This window comes from Chroicocephalus ridibundus, chromosome 9 (genome assembly GCF_963924245.1).
Source record: "Chroicocephalus ridibundus chromosome 9, bChrRid1.1, whole genome shotgun sequence".
NCBI lineage: Eukaryota > Metazoa > Chordata > Aves > Charadriiformes > Laridae > Chroicocephalus > Chroicocephalus ridibundus.
Genome location: NC_086292.1, coordinates 35,145,768 through 35,160,569, shown reverse-complemented (window position 1 = coordinate 35,160,569; position 14,802 = coordinate 35,145,768). Strand labels below are relative to the sequence as shown.

At 46.3% G+C, this 14,802-nt stretch overlaps 1 protein-coding gene across 1 annotated transcript in view; it reads right to left on the bottom strand.

Moving 5' to 3' along the window:
* Positions 1 to 14,594, bottom strand: part of RFX7 (regulatory factor X7) — a 52,175-nt gene extending 37,581 nt beyond the window's left edge. The window contains exon 1 of the mRNA XM_063346488.1: positions 14,239 to 14,594. Within this exon, the coding sequence (XP_063202558.1) occupies positions 14,239 to 14,384 (146 nt within the window). The 5' untranslated portion in view covers positions 14,385 to 14,594. The remainder of the gene's footprint in view (positions 1 to 14,238) is intronic.
* Positions 14,595 to 14,802: the final 208 nt, after the last annotated feature.

Genomic DNA, 14,802 nt, shown 5'->3' with positions numbered 1-14,802 from the left:
AGCACAGGGCGATCTCAAAAAAGCTACATGAAAAAAGACTGCTTGAGTAGGAACTTAATCTAAAGCATGTCCCACTAAAAGCAGAAAGAATGGGTAGTCGCCAGATAGGCAGCTTTGTGGCTAAATGGCAAATCATCCATCACCACGGCTCATGAATTTCACAATGAACACTTCTGTTTCTAAAACTAATTATGAAAAGACAAATCGATCTTTGGTTGCTTCTGAATTCAGTCTATAGATAGCTAAAAGATCTGCTGTGGTATTTTCAGCCATGGTCAGCAGAAGCCTAATCACAACATTATTACTTAATGCTAGTATTTCTAAGGGGTCTGAACTGGAGATGCTATAAAGCCTGATGAGATTTTTCTCAAGCCTTTGTCCCACATGGCTCTAAGGAAGGATGCCTAGTGAAACTAAAGGGGCAACGCAAAAAAAAAAAAAAAACAACCCAAACCAAAAAACAGGGGAAAAAAAAGCACACCTCCAAAACACACGTGCCTGTTTTTTTCACTTCCACGCCTGCAGAGGCAACAGGAGGAGGAGGAGGAAGGCAGCGCCTCGCTGGGCATGGCAGCCTGCCCCAGGGCACAGACCTGGTCCTGCGCTGCCTTTCCCTCCAGAAACGGTGGCTACAGACGGCTGGCAGCAAGGTGAAACAATACCCACGCTCAGGAGAAAATAGCAACGGTTCTACACTCTGCTTACGGTTAATACACACCCATAAACGTACAAATCTGCATAGGGCTATGTTTATTACATAGTTACACAAAGCTCAGCAGAATCCAATGCAAAAGCTTCCAATGTTAGCAGCTCTACAGCAGTGCTCTCTGACCATACCCATTTCCCAACGCTGGTGCAGGTGCCCAGATGGCAGATGCCAGCCTGCTGATAAAAGACATGTTTCTTCTTCTTTATTTCTCATTATTCCCTTCAACATTTCTATGACCCACAGCTACCCTGGTTGCTTCCCGTTAACAAACAGCTTTGCTACTGCTCTTCATGACCCTATTTGTTGGGTACCCAGGGAGGTATCATCTGGTTAGCAGTGCCGCAACCCAGTCCTACCCAAGCTCTTTTGTGGCTTTACCCTGAGCGAGTGCTGGCATGTGGAGCAGATCAGACCCTCCTGCACTGCCAAGCCCAGCGCCGAGCCCCACGCACCACTCAAGTCCCACCAAGATGAGCCAGTACTCGAACACCCCAGGCAGCCATCCCCTCTCCAGAACCTGCAGGGTCAACAGCCACAGGTGTCCCGCTGGCAGCCTGGAGAGGGGCCCCAGCCGTCACACCATGCTGCCATCTCAGTGCTACCTGGGGCCGGACACACACTAGGAAGTGGGGAACATTTTGCAGGTGCAGTGGGGCTGGTTAGCCCTTCACAGACGGTGCACTGGGGAGGATCATCTCAGCCCACAGGCCTTCCCCAACACATGCTTTGTCCCTCCTCCATGCCACAGACATCCACCTCTCCCCTCCACACTGCACAGCTCACCCAGAGGCATCAGACTGTCTTTCTTGCAAACAAATCCAGCTTTTATCCAGCCCCCTCCTCCTGATGCTGCTTGCAATACCTTATTTCCTCCGCTTCTGCCCCCATCTCTGGACATCTGCATTCTTCCTCCTTGTCACTCCCTTTCCTCCCATGGCTGTCCACCACACAGCTCCTCTGCACCCTTTTTTCCACTGAAGGAGGAACCTGTACGCGAGTGCTGACCTTGGTAACTCACAGGAATGCAATCCTTGCAACCTCTTAGGTTTCCCTGTGCTGAGTAATGCCCAGACTATCTACAAGCAGTCTCCAAGCATCTGCCTACTAAAAGGGTCGCTTCTTTCATGCTAGATGGGCATGGCTTCACTGCCACAGGAAAGGCAACTTCTCCCCCTGACCTGTGCCACGCTGCTCACTGGCACATCCCATAACCCTACTCCCATCCACAACTTTTTTGTAGACGTGAAGATTTAAAGCTGAGTGTATGCAGGATGAACGTGGCACTGCTGCCTGACGGTGGCAGCCATACAACCTCCCATCTCAAAAAATTCCTCCTTCAGCTGCCGCACGTTCCTTTAGGCCTCCATCCTTCAGCCTTGTACCTGCACCCTGTGGCATTTATCACTCACCTGCCAGCTTCAACCCACTCCGGGCATGAAACTGACTGGTCTCCACAGTTAAAAAGCTGCAAGCAGCCAGAAGTCTCTTGCCTACGTCAAAGGTCAGTTCACTGAATACTAAAGCAGCATAAACCTTAAGTTTTCCACTCTCTGTTCCTGGGGGTAAAAAAAATAATCCTAATGGCACCTTTTAAAATTATCTTAGTCCCAAAACCAGAATCGTCAGAAAAGTTACAAACACACGCTACTCCAATTCTCAAGGATTTAGTTTGGAAAGTTTGACTTCCCCTAGCCTGCAACCCAGCTGAACTTTAGTTTGCTTGCAGACTCAACAGCTTGTCTAAACCTGTAAGCTGTGCTTGCTTAAAATTAAAGCAGCACAAAACGTAATTAAGTTCCACCCGTGTAAGTTCATACCTGCATGCATCTATTTCAGTTTGCACCTACAAAGCTGAGCTGGAACACAGCTGCCTTCCCTCCTAGGTGGTAGCTTCACTGCATCAAACGAGCATCTCGCACGAGCCTGCACAGCGGGACCGGTTGCTCCAACCCACCATGAGGTTTACCAGCTCTCGGGCTCAGGCACCCTCAGGCCTGTACGGTTTCACGGTGGCCAGGACAGACAACTCGCCTGCCAGAGCTGCATAAAAGACAAACATAAGGCAGAGGAGCACCACTCCCTCCATCACCTTCCCTCCACCCACTGCCTCCTTCAGGGCTGGGCTGCCTCTGCAGCTGTGACCAATGAAGCAGCAAGTCCAGCCGAGCCTTTCTTTCCTCTAAAACCTCATTTATGAATGGAAATTATGAACAGCAGGCATCTGACCAGTACTTAATGCCCCAAAACCTTAGGGTTCAGTGCTCCATCTCCTTGGAGCAGAGTCCAACATATACAGGCAGACTGTGCTACACTGGGCTCCGACACCCCATCCTACTTCTGTAAGCAACTGGGTGGGGATGGGACCCAAAACACTGAGAACTTGGCCATTTTCTTCTCAAGTAACACACCTGCTTTGCAGGCATGATGTTGCCTATATGCATTTTGATATCTATTCTAAAACTTTTCATATTGTCACGGTTTTCTTTTAAAAACTGCCCTGCCCTGGTAGAAAGTACTGAAGCCACAGCCCCACAGGTCACTGAGTTTAGCACTCCATTAGCACGATTTGCAGAACACCTGCCTGGATTCATTATTCATAATATGTCCATTTCAAACATCACAGGAATTGCAAAGTTACACCACTACTTACTCAGTAAAATAGTCAGAAACAGAAAAGGCTGTCCTTGATTAAATCTAGAACGGATTTCAGAAAAACTGTATCAAGCTTCTGACTTTCTAAAAATCATAGCACGAGAGAATGATATTTAAGATGGCTGTAGACAGAAAGCAACCAAAGCCATATTCACTGAGATAACCGCACTGTTGAAATTCACCTGTAGGCTGCAGCATGTAACTGGCTAACATCTTTCAGCATCTAGCAATTTACTGAGCTATGCTTGTAGAAGAGTCTCACACCAGTGTTACCCACAGGTACCTGTCTGATGGGTCTCTGCAGAAGATGACATTGTCTGAGAGCGCTACAGAATCGATCGGCCTGGATTTTCATTCCTGTGAACCACACCATGCGTAAACATGCCAGTGGGAGAGCAGGCGCCTGCATTAAGGGAATGAAAATGTCTTTTCCTGATTATTAACACAGTTTGAGCTCAATTTTCAAGGTGAACTATATGCTGCTTTGCCACTCCCTCATGAGTGGCTAAATTAATAGTCAAGCCAAACTTGCAGCTCACCTGTCTGAGTTTGATGAATTTTGGAAGGACCATCTCTTCCAGAAGAATACAAGTTACTCGAGCTATCTCCTGATCCTATGCTGGGCCTAACTTGCCCCAAAGCTACTGGCATTTTAAGTATTCAGTGGTAACTAAGAACTTTTCTGAAGTGACAAGAATCCCTGTGAAGTGATAAATAACAATTAGTTATTCTTAGTTCTGCATTGCAAACACTTACCCATTATAAATATTTTCACCCTTAACATCTGGAGCAATATATTGATGGACAACATCCCAGGACACAGACATGTGCCTTAGTGCTCACCATGAGGCCTTCCACACACTGAAGCACCCGACACACAATCTAACTTTCATTTTCCAATTAAGCTGAGTTTCACTGCCTTGAACGTACAAACCATGACAGTACACGAACCTCGCGTTCTTGATCCCTCCAAGAGAAGTAAGCTTCTGGCAAGTGAAAGATGCACATATCCACGCAGATATGTGCAATGAAAGCTAAACGGGGACTGCTTAAACTTATTGGTGCTAAACAAAACAATTACCTTGTTTTTCATTTTATTCTCAGCCTGAGAGATCAATAGTATTACCATCTTTTTATCTGTTATTAACCAGGGAAATCGACTATTCATGGTGTATATTCAAGCATGTGTCTACAGGGTAATCGGACACCTACCTTCTACTTGGAAGTAATCAATAAGAGATAGGTGTCTGAGTATCTTCATGGATCAGGGACTTAGTTTTATAGGTTACCAAATCTTCAGGGACAGCATTTTAGCATTTTTTGCATGAAAAAATGATAATTTACAAGATTAATTTTTAACTGAAATTTCACTATAAACTGCATTTAGACAAACTTTTATCCTATGTAATTAAACACACAAATCAGCATTTCAAAACTGCTGTAAAAAGAAAAAAAAAAATTGTGTTTTTTCTTATGTCTTCGGCACATTTGTTGATTACTTGGGATTTTTTTTGTACTCAGTAAGCTATCTCTAGCTAATAAATACAACTGAAGGTTTCTGTTCAAAATATCCCTTTCCACATTTTTAGAACTGGATCTGTCAATCCCACTTCATTCACTTGTTGCACGGAGGAAGCAAGTACACTTTTCTCTCAGCTGCCGATTCATTTCTCAACTTTTTACAAGTTAATCATTGAACTATACCACTGGAATCAAGCACAATGAAGAAAAGGCAGGAGGAGCCAAAAGCTCTTCAGGACACTGCAGGTCCAGGTGTGCAGCTTGCCATTACTGCCAGTGAGTAATCTGACTGTCTTTTAAATATCAACTAATTTATTTAGTTTACATGACTGCTAATAGCAACCGTAGGCCCTAACACAGCTTGTCATTTAAAATGTTGACAGGCCTAATAAATAAAAAAATATTTTAGAAAAATCAAACTGTAAAGAAAATAGGCAAACTTTTTATGTACCCTTAATGAAAGGAATACCAGACTTTGTCAGAGCCGCCTCACCCGCAGCTACGAAATTCCGTACAATCAGCACAAGGCTCACGGAGCGATCATTCACTTTTCCTTGAGAAACACAGCAAGAAGCACAAAGCATCTGACCATAACGTGGGAGACAGCAGCTGCAGTCAGACGATGCTGCTCACTTCGGCAGGGCACCCGTCCCGCCAGGGCACAGCAGGGACACCGATGGCATCTGCCGCCTGCGTGCTCTTCCAGAGAAGCTACTGCCTGCGCCCCGCCAGCACCGGTCCTGCCAGAGGACGTCCAGCCCTGACGTAGACGCCTTGAGTCCCAGTTTCAGGTTGCCTCCAGACACAGCACTCCCACGGCATCCAGCACCACCTCACCCAGTTCTTCCCCCGGCTTAATAAGCATCCGAGCCTCTCGAGTACTCTTCTCCGCTGAATTCGCAATAAAACTAGCATGTGGTTCTGGAGGAGGGAGCTGTCACTATTTTTCAAAGGAGATTAAAAAAGGACTTAAAATTCCATCCACAAAAAATATCAAACCTTTCCCATTTACAGGCCTTCAGCCCGTTACCACTTGTGGTACTGAGTAACTGTCTTTTAAGCCTGTATTTTAATATGGTAACTGTTCTGAAGAGGAAGGGAGAAAGCACACAGGAGTGTTTTCACTGAAGTCACAAAGACTATTCCAGGTATTTCCAGGTGACTTCTAAAGAAGGGCAAGAAGCCGCCGAGGAAAATGCAGCAGAACAAATTGCCCGTCCTGCCATCCAGCACACCTCGCTCACAAGCTAATTCTCGTTTGTCCGAGGGATGCTCGAGGCAGACACTTCCAGGCAAAATCGTACTACAAGAAAATTCCAACGGTCTGTTCATATTGCTGACAGCTTTAAAAATAATTTAATTCACTGCTTTATAGGCAACCAAAGTAATGAACTGTAATTCCTGCTGTCCAGTGCAATCCAACTTTTTCCTCTGGCAGGAGTCCCAACAACCTTATAATGGCACTTAGGAATCTCTGACTAAGAAATACGGATTGCCTCCATGCCCGTGAGACCATCCATCAAAAAGGACAGCCATAAATCACGGACCTTGACATTTAACCACAAATTTCCTCTCAGGGGGAGACACGAAGATGCCTCAGTTAATAAACGAGTTCTTCCCAGGAACAAGATTTTCTTCCCAAACTTGAAGTACCTGACAACCGGTAAGCGATACCATCCCCAGCCAGCTCCAGGGAAAAGCAAGGCAGGACCCGTCGCTCCAGAGGAGCACAGGTACGCCCCGAGAATCCTACATCCATAGGCACATCCCCAACCTCCGCAACTGCACCATGCGGTGTGTTCATGGGTTATAGCTAGAAAAAGGTAACAGCTCAGGTAGCCTGAGCAATATATGAAGACTAGACCACTGGCTGGGCGAGGCAGAAGAGCATGGCGGGTCTGCCACCCACGGGGAGGACCCTCCGCCAGCTCCCACCCACAGAGACCATCCCCATCCCCAGTCCCGCCTGCAGCAACACGCGGCCTCCCCAGCCTTTGACTGGCACAATGTCACTGCAGTAACCACAAGCAATTAAAAACAAGCAACAGAGAAAATATTCGGGAAGTTTTGAGTGGTTTTTTTTCCACTGTCTTAATGATTAAACATTCAACAACAGAAAACACTTGGCAGCTTACTGAAAGCCTGTTGATGGCACAGCAGCCGATAACGAGCATCCTACTTGATGACAGATAATCCTTTTTCCATTAAATCAAGAAAGCATTAAAATTGAGATACTGGCTAACTCCATTTAGAAGAAAACAAAAACCCTCAAAATTCCCAAAGATCTGACGGAACAGAACAAAACACCCAACGCTTTCAGAATTTTTAGGTGTATTTAGGGGATTTTTCTCACTGGCTTGAAAAGTACCAAGTTTTGCTGGCCTTCTGGTTGGGCTCTTCCTGGGTGACAGAGCACACTGCATTTTCATCTATCCAATTTACCTTTTGAATCGCCTGCTGATAACTTTCCAAACGTACAGTCCAGCGTTCTACCTGGACTGCTCCAGAGGCAAGCCAGAAAGCTACCTCCACCTCCTCATCTTCGCCGTTTAAAAATAAGGAGTTCCTTATTTACATATGAGGCTTTGTAATATTAGATATTAGAAAGGCTTGAACCAAAAATCCAAATTTGGATCCTGATCTGAATTTTGCAGCTCTGGCCCTTCTCCAAATACTTCTGTTTGGCAAGCGGCAGAGTGGAGTAACAAGAGAAGGCAACATACATAAGTTATGGGATCTGTGCAAAAACATTAAGCTCAAGCCCTGCTCTCAAAACTACACACATGCACCCAAAAAAAAAAACAGAACCCAAAACCAAAACTAACAAAACCACCCCAAGCCCCAATTAATTAGAAGATTAATCAGTGCTTCAGTATAAATCTGATCACCCAAACCTGAGCAGTACTGTCATCTCATCCAGTTACAGGGTTTTTTTCTGATTAATTTATATGGCATCCAGAAAATTTTAGGAAGGGTTTCTAAGTGTGCTTTTCAGACAGAGATTTGGATTCCTCCTCGCCAATGGCATACAGACATGTGCAAATCAAACGGAGCTGCCCAAATGGGGAGGTACCCAGCTAGGGAGGCCCGGGATGACAATCCTGCAGTTCTGCACTTATTAAGAACTCGTTAGAAATGCTGCTCTGAATCACAATGTCACACCGTCTGACTTGCCTCACTGAAGGGAACTCCTGCGGTGGAAAGCAAAATGTTTATGAAACAAGGGATCGCATATGTTTGATGCTGTGAAGTCAACAATTTAATGCACTCCTATGTATTACAAATGAACAGCAGTAATACTTAGCCAAATCTTTTATTACTCTAATATTGTTTTTTCCCCCCATATACTTTATTAGATCCTATTGTTTCAAGAAACAAAGACAAACAAAACACGAGAGCAAGAGTGAAAAATCCACTCTTCCTAAAAGCAGATTTACAAAGATCTTTTTTTCTGCAAAGCTATTCCGTCCAACTCTGAGCCGGGATATTCAATAAAACCTCAACTCCATTCTCAAAAGGTTACATAAAGGTCAGCATTCATTTTATTCAGGTTTATTTTCTAACCTTGTAAAAATGCCTGCAGACCAAATTGGCTTCCACACCTGCTGACCTAGAAACTCCACCACCGTGGTGGCCGTGCCCCGTTTTGGAAAGTTGCTTCTCCTCCCACACCAATCTGGCAGGGACGGCGGCAGCATGGAGAAGGCTTTCCCAACAGCAAGGGGAAGTATTTCTGCAGAAAATAGTAAATGCTTTTTTAAGACGCTTTGGTGAGGAGGAATTCTTCCACGGGGAGTTTCCCCCCAAAAGGAGGGTTTCCTCCACACAGGAACGCGTGGTAATAAATAAAGGGTGTACCTGGACCTTGTTCAAGGGAATGGAAGATCTCCAAAACAACCCACGGAGAGGATGGAGCAGCCATCCTCCAGGAAAAGAAGTCGAGTCAAAAAAGCGACAAATGGTGTAGGATTTATTTCGCCCAATTCAAGAGATCCGCACCACAGATGGGTACACCCTGGCACACAGTTTAAAATTTGTTTACAATCAAGGAGAAATAGGCACATAAAGCGATCAGATGGATTGTTTTATGGAAACGCCTTCCCCCGGAGATGGTCCTCACCTCAGAAGTGCATTTTTCTCCGCAACGGCTACAAGGGAACTACCTTGACCAACTCATGCAGAAACAGATGGAGTCAAACGCAACAAATTCCACTTTCTGTTCCTATCCATTTGGGGAAGCAGAGTGTGAAGGAGAATGACATGCTGCTAAATGCTTTGCCCAAGGAAGGCTGACCTTCCCTGAAATCACCAAGAACTACTCTAAAATATGGTCCACAGCTCATTTTTTCCTGTGTATTTGACTGCTTATACACCGCATCAGGAAATACATTCAGGATTCACCATCATCTGTAAACAATGGAACCATAAAGCCAGGGAAAACCGGGTTAGCAATGAGAAATTTTTGCAGTTTCATACAGCAAGTCTTAGCTGCGGGGCTCAAAGTACTTTTTCGAAGGAGGTATAAACACACTTCTGATGTTACATAGATTTAGTGAAATCAGTGCAGCCTGTACACCTGTCAATGATAATTATTAGCTCTTCCTCACAATGGTTAGAAACCTTTTATTGAGGAATTCTAAGTTTTGTTTCCCACCTCCAACAATGAATTTAACCGGGACGAAGGAGGGAATGGCGGCTGGTGCATTTTGGGCTGGGGGTACAGAATAACCACACCGAGTCTGTAATCAGTTACAGGAAATTTTAAGTTCTCCACTCAGGTTTGACAGATCATTTAACAAAATACAGAGGGTTGATTTGGGGATTTTTTTTTTTTGCTCTTATTCCCTGCCTCCTTCCCCCAAGTTACACAAAACTGAAAAATTGTAAATGCAGATGGACTGGTCTACAGATTAACTCAACCTGACTCAAGAAATACGTGTTGTTTTTAAAAAAAAAAAAACAAACATAAAGGGTGTTATGGGAATTTCAAGTGCAGAAGAAAACTACCAAAAAGGTGTTTGCACCTGCATTTGCAAAGAGCCTGAAACGCATACCCCTTGAGCTTCCCGCTGCATTGCCAGGTGCTTTATTAAAAATATCAAGACTGTCAATCATTTTTTCTGCTGACGTAACCACACAAATAAGTAGCAATTCCTACTATGAAAAATCTCAATGGCATTTTCCAAATTGCAGAACATTTGCTCTGCCAACAGCTAAGCAACGATCCGCGCTTGCTGACAATGCCTAATGAGGAGTGATGGATGAGTTGCAGGAGGGAGCAGGGATGATGTAAGTTGTAAGAAAGAATGGAGCCTTCCAAAGATGAGAAAATACTGGTGTTACCATCAGCTAAGCTGGTTTTCTAGCATGATACCAAGAGCCCAAAACTAACAAGGGCACAATTCACCTCCTACTCCCCTTTCAACATGAGACAAACTGGGCCTTAGGACATATAATTTTGGCACTGCCCGGCCTAGCTCATGTGGTTTTCCAATACAATTTCTAGCTAGAAGAGCTATTTGAGGACAAAAATCATGGATCTGAAACCCACACCCACGTCCAACTGAAATGGCTGCAAAAGCAATGCTTTGTATTTGCCACTCCACACCGCTGGTCCTCAGCTCGGTTTACACACGAGATACTGGAGAGGGGGAGGAGAGAAATTAATCTCTCCAGCAGAATTATTACATTCAAATCCTAACAGATGCCTTTAGGCCAAAACGAGCCAAGATGCAGGCAAGGTGAAAGAAGCTGGGGCCAACCCGTGCACAGATGCAAGCACCAGATTACTATTTACAACAGTAAACAAGCACTCATTGAAGAATCATCGCCAGTTATTCGCAACAGTGAACAAGAAAACAAACCCGTCCGTTCCTTCAATGTTCGCAGCTATGGACTGGATTTCAGATTAATACAGGGAGCAGAGGGATTAAATTGCCTAAAACTGTTGGTCTTTTTCATCCACGCCAGCAAGAGCAGACCCTCAGTCAACACCTTCCTCCCTTGGTCATCTCCGCATCTCAATCCTCGTGCCACGCTCCTTTTACACACTCACATCCCTGGCTCTCTCCAGCTACGGGATATTCTTTGGCAACTTAACGTAATATTGTGTAGACTCTCATACACCACCATATGTTTGGGTACAGAAGCATCACCCACAAATAACACGCATTTGGTAATACAGTACCCTCACGCGAAGAAAACAAGTGAAACCCCATTAGTCTATATGCTCAGACAGCTGACTAGGGAGGTTTTCCCGCCTCCGGCTCTAACGTCTGGACAAAAAGCTATTAATAAATACGAAAGCTTTAATGAATCTAAAGGGAAATAAAACCAGGCAGATTACGGCCCAGTGTCCAGCGAAGACCAGGGCACTTTACAAACCCGCCCAACCCGACACTAATCAGCCAGGCTGGGCTCCCAAAGACGTGCTCTCCCTGTCTAGACTCCTAATCCGGCAATGGGAAAAGACATCCAATATTATTTCTGCCCCTTTCAGCGACACCGTAAGAACACATCCAGCTGCCTCAGCAATGCACATCCACAACACGACACAAAAACGGATGCCACTTCACTGGATGTGTTCAAGTGGGGCAGAAAGGAAAAAAAAAATACATTTAGATAGCGATGAACTTATTTATTGTAACCAAACCACAGTTAAATATCTGTATGTGATGCTGTAATGCAAATAAATACTTCCTGATTTGTTTTTAATCACTGCTAAATAAATTCCTTTATCTTCCCCTCCTCACGCCGAACTAGTGGTCACTTTATATGCAAAAACACAACAAAAAAAAACCCAAAACCAGACTGGAGTCCTAGCAAGCATATTTTTAAGTCTTCAGTACATACACTGACCGTGCCTGCAATTTTAACCAGCAGGACTTAACCTATTGTTTCATTTTAAGGGACTCCACATGTTCACAATTACTTGAGCTACTTTTGTCAAACTACATTTTAATTTAATAAACAGAATAAATTAAGTATGAGTTGAGATAATGAATAACTCATTGTGCCGCTCAAGGCCTACATCACACACTATATTTATATTTGTCTGTACAGTGGAAGGACAAGCACAGACTTGTTTGTGACCCTCAAGTCCAGTATTTCAGTAGCTGCTATATTTTGCTATACTACTATTTTCATTGAGAATACAATTTGAAGACCGAAACCCTTTTTTTGTTAAAAAACAAACACACACAACCAACTAAAAACATCCATCCACTATGCACAAATGTGTAGGAGAAAAGAGGTAGGGAGAAAACAATACGGAAGAGTACTGATCTAGATGGGTTAAGTCCTTCGGGAAGCAAAGGAGGGACTGAAGGTGCCAACCTGCCAGCACACACGGAAGAGGGGAGGAAGAGGAGGGAAGGCAGAGAAGAGGAAGGTCTCTTCTGCACATTACACCTAGTTAACAGCAGAGCAGTGCCATTTGCACAAGCTGCCTTCCACCAGCTCTCCCGCTGTTTACCCATCACCCTCTGAACAGCAGAGCGGATCTGAGACCACAACTCCAGAAGGAGACTTTCCAGAGTTTCCCCCGAGTGCGGCGTGCACGACTCCCCAGGCAATGCTCCTCACCCTTGCTGCCCAAAACCAACCACCCCATCTCCATGAAGATGCAAATTAATGTGAAACTCCAGCCTCAAACGATGACCACTTGATCCCAACACAGAATTTCTAGTAATCCCTAACACGAGATTTGAAGATATCAAAGAAAAGGGTTTCTTATAAACGATAATCTTATCTTCAAATACTGCATTTTGACAGCCTAACCCCCAGGGAAAGGATACTGCCTGGAAGCAGCAGGGAATTCCCAGCTGGGTGCAGGAAGCGGGTAGCCAGGAGGACCACTCGTGCAGAGGTGAGGAACGTGGGTGAAAGCACCAGGAGACAGGGCTGCGAGGTGCTGGCAAAACCTCTGCTGGTCACAGGCTCCTGGCACCCGTCAAGCCACCTACAACAGGCAAAACCCCACATTCCTTTGTACCAAACCTGGGCTCGGGCCACTCATCAGGTTTACCTGAATCAAATAAGCAGCTTTCATTTAAAAGGCTAACATATGCGCTCTTTTTCCTTGAAAAGAAAAGCCATAATAAAAGCAGAGGGTTTACTTAGTAGCCATTTTGTCTTCAACTTGGACATGATACCTAATCTGAATGCAATGTAAACATGCTCTCGGAGGCTCATTTCCAAACAGCACGTTCATGGAAATAGAAGAAAATATAAAAAGGCCATCACTAAATACCATAATAAATTAAGAGGGTGTGAAGATTCCGTGATGTAAACAGACAGGAAATTCTGCAGTTTGTATTCCTTCTCTAGGTCACATTGCAGAGAAAACCAAAACAAAAGGTGGCAAGCGTGAATTAAGGACAATGAATTATTATTTACTGCCTAAATTAAAAAAAGAAAAACCAACCAACAACTAAACAATAAATGCAATTTCAGTATGCCATACAATAAAAGAATCTGAAGGTTAAATTATATTTAGATTCTCTTTCTTTCCCAGCTACATCAATTCCAATCATAAAATCTAACTATAGTATGAGGTAATATGCAAGCGAGATCAGTATGTTTTTATTAGGATGAGGACATGTATATAAATACATACATGGTGGGCATATATAAAGGAAAACATTATATACCAGTAACCTATATTTACAACTCCCAACTTCCACAATACTTTATCAGCCCCCTCAGCCAAAAGCAGCTTTTACAAACACACACAAAATAGAAATGCTGCAGGTGACAGCCTCTTGCAGATTTTCTTTTTTAATAAACAGAATATTTTATTTGCAGAGCAAGCCCAAATTTACCTATTTCACCCAAACGCATAAAAATAAATATTCTTAAGCAACATGTTGGTTTACTGTGAATTTTAATTTTTAGGGACAAACCCCCTGGATTCCTGTGCAGAACTTGCGGACCGCGGTCACAAGTTTGAGGCGGAATGGCGCTCGGAGGCTGAGAGGGGGCAGGTTTACAGGGGGGCTGGGAAATCGCGCCCCGACTGCGGCGCTCCGCATTCCGCGCTGCGCCAACGCTTCCGCGCCGGGGCTCTCCAAAAACACGCGTAAAAAATCCGCGGGCCGCCTAAGATGCCCGCTAATTAAAATGCCTTCAGCAGGTGAGACCAGACCCATCCGTAATCACCATTATCGCCGCGCACCAGCGGGCAGCGCCGCTAACACCCCCCCATACACACACACACACCCCCCCGGCACACCTGCCCACCGCCACGCGTGTTTTCCGCGCGGCTCCGCGCTTCCCGGCACAAAGGGGCCGCGCCCGCGCACCCCCCTTCCCCCCCCGCGCCTCATCCCCGGGGCACGGCCCGGCCCGGCCCTTACCAGATGGAGCTGCGGATCTTGTGCTGCAGCGCGTTGGCCTCGCCGCCCTGCAGCCCCGGCACCAGGGCCGGCAGGGCCCCGCCGGGCGCCGGGGTGCCGGCCAGCCGCCGCGGCGGCTGCCCCTCCGCCTGCTGCTCCTCGGCCATGGGGGACGCTGGCCGCCACTAGGCCTCTGCCGCAGCCCTCGAGTGAGTCGCCTTCCCCCGCTGCCCGGGGGACATCACGGGCGGGGAGAAGCCCAGCCGCCTCCCGCCGCTACGCCGCAGGATGGCCGGCCCGGCCCGCGGCACGGCGCATGGCGACCGCGCAGGGTCGCTCCGCGCTTCCCCCCCCCCTCCCCGCCTCGCAGCACCTGGCCCGGCCCTCCCCAGCCGCCGCCGCCGCCGCTGCTCCTCGCCGTGCCCGCGCGGCCGCCGAGTGCGCAGGCTCGGCGCTGCCCGAGCAGACGGGCCGCCCCGCGCCGCCGCCGCCGCCGCCGCCGGGGAGGGGGCCGGGGGCGCGGCCGCCGGAGCCGGAGCGGGGTGGGGACGGCCCCTCCGGTAGCCGGGGGGTGTGTGGTGTGTG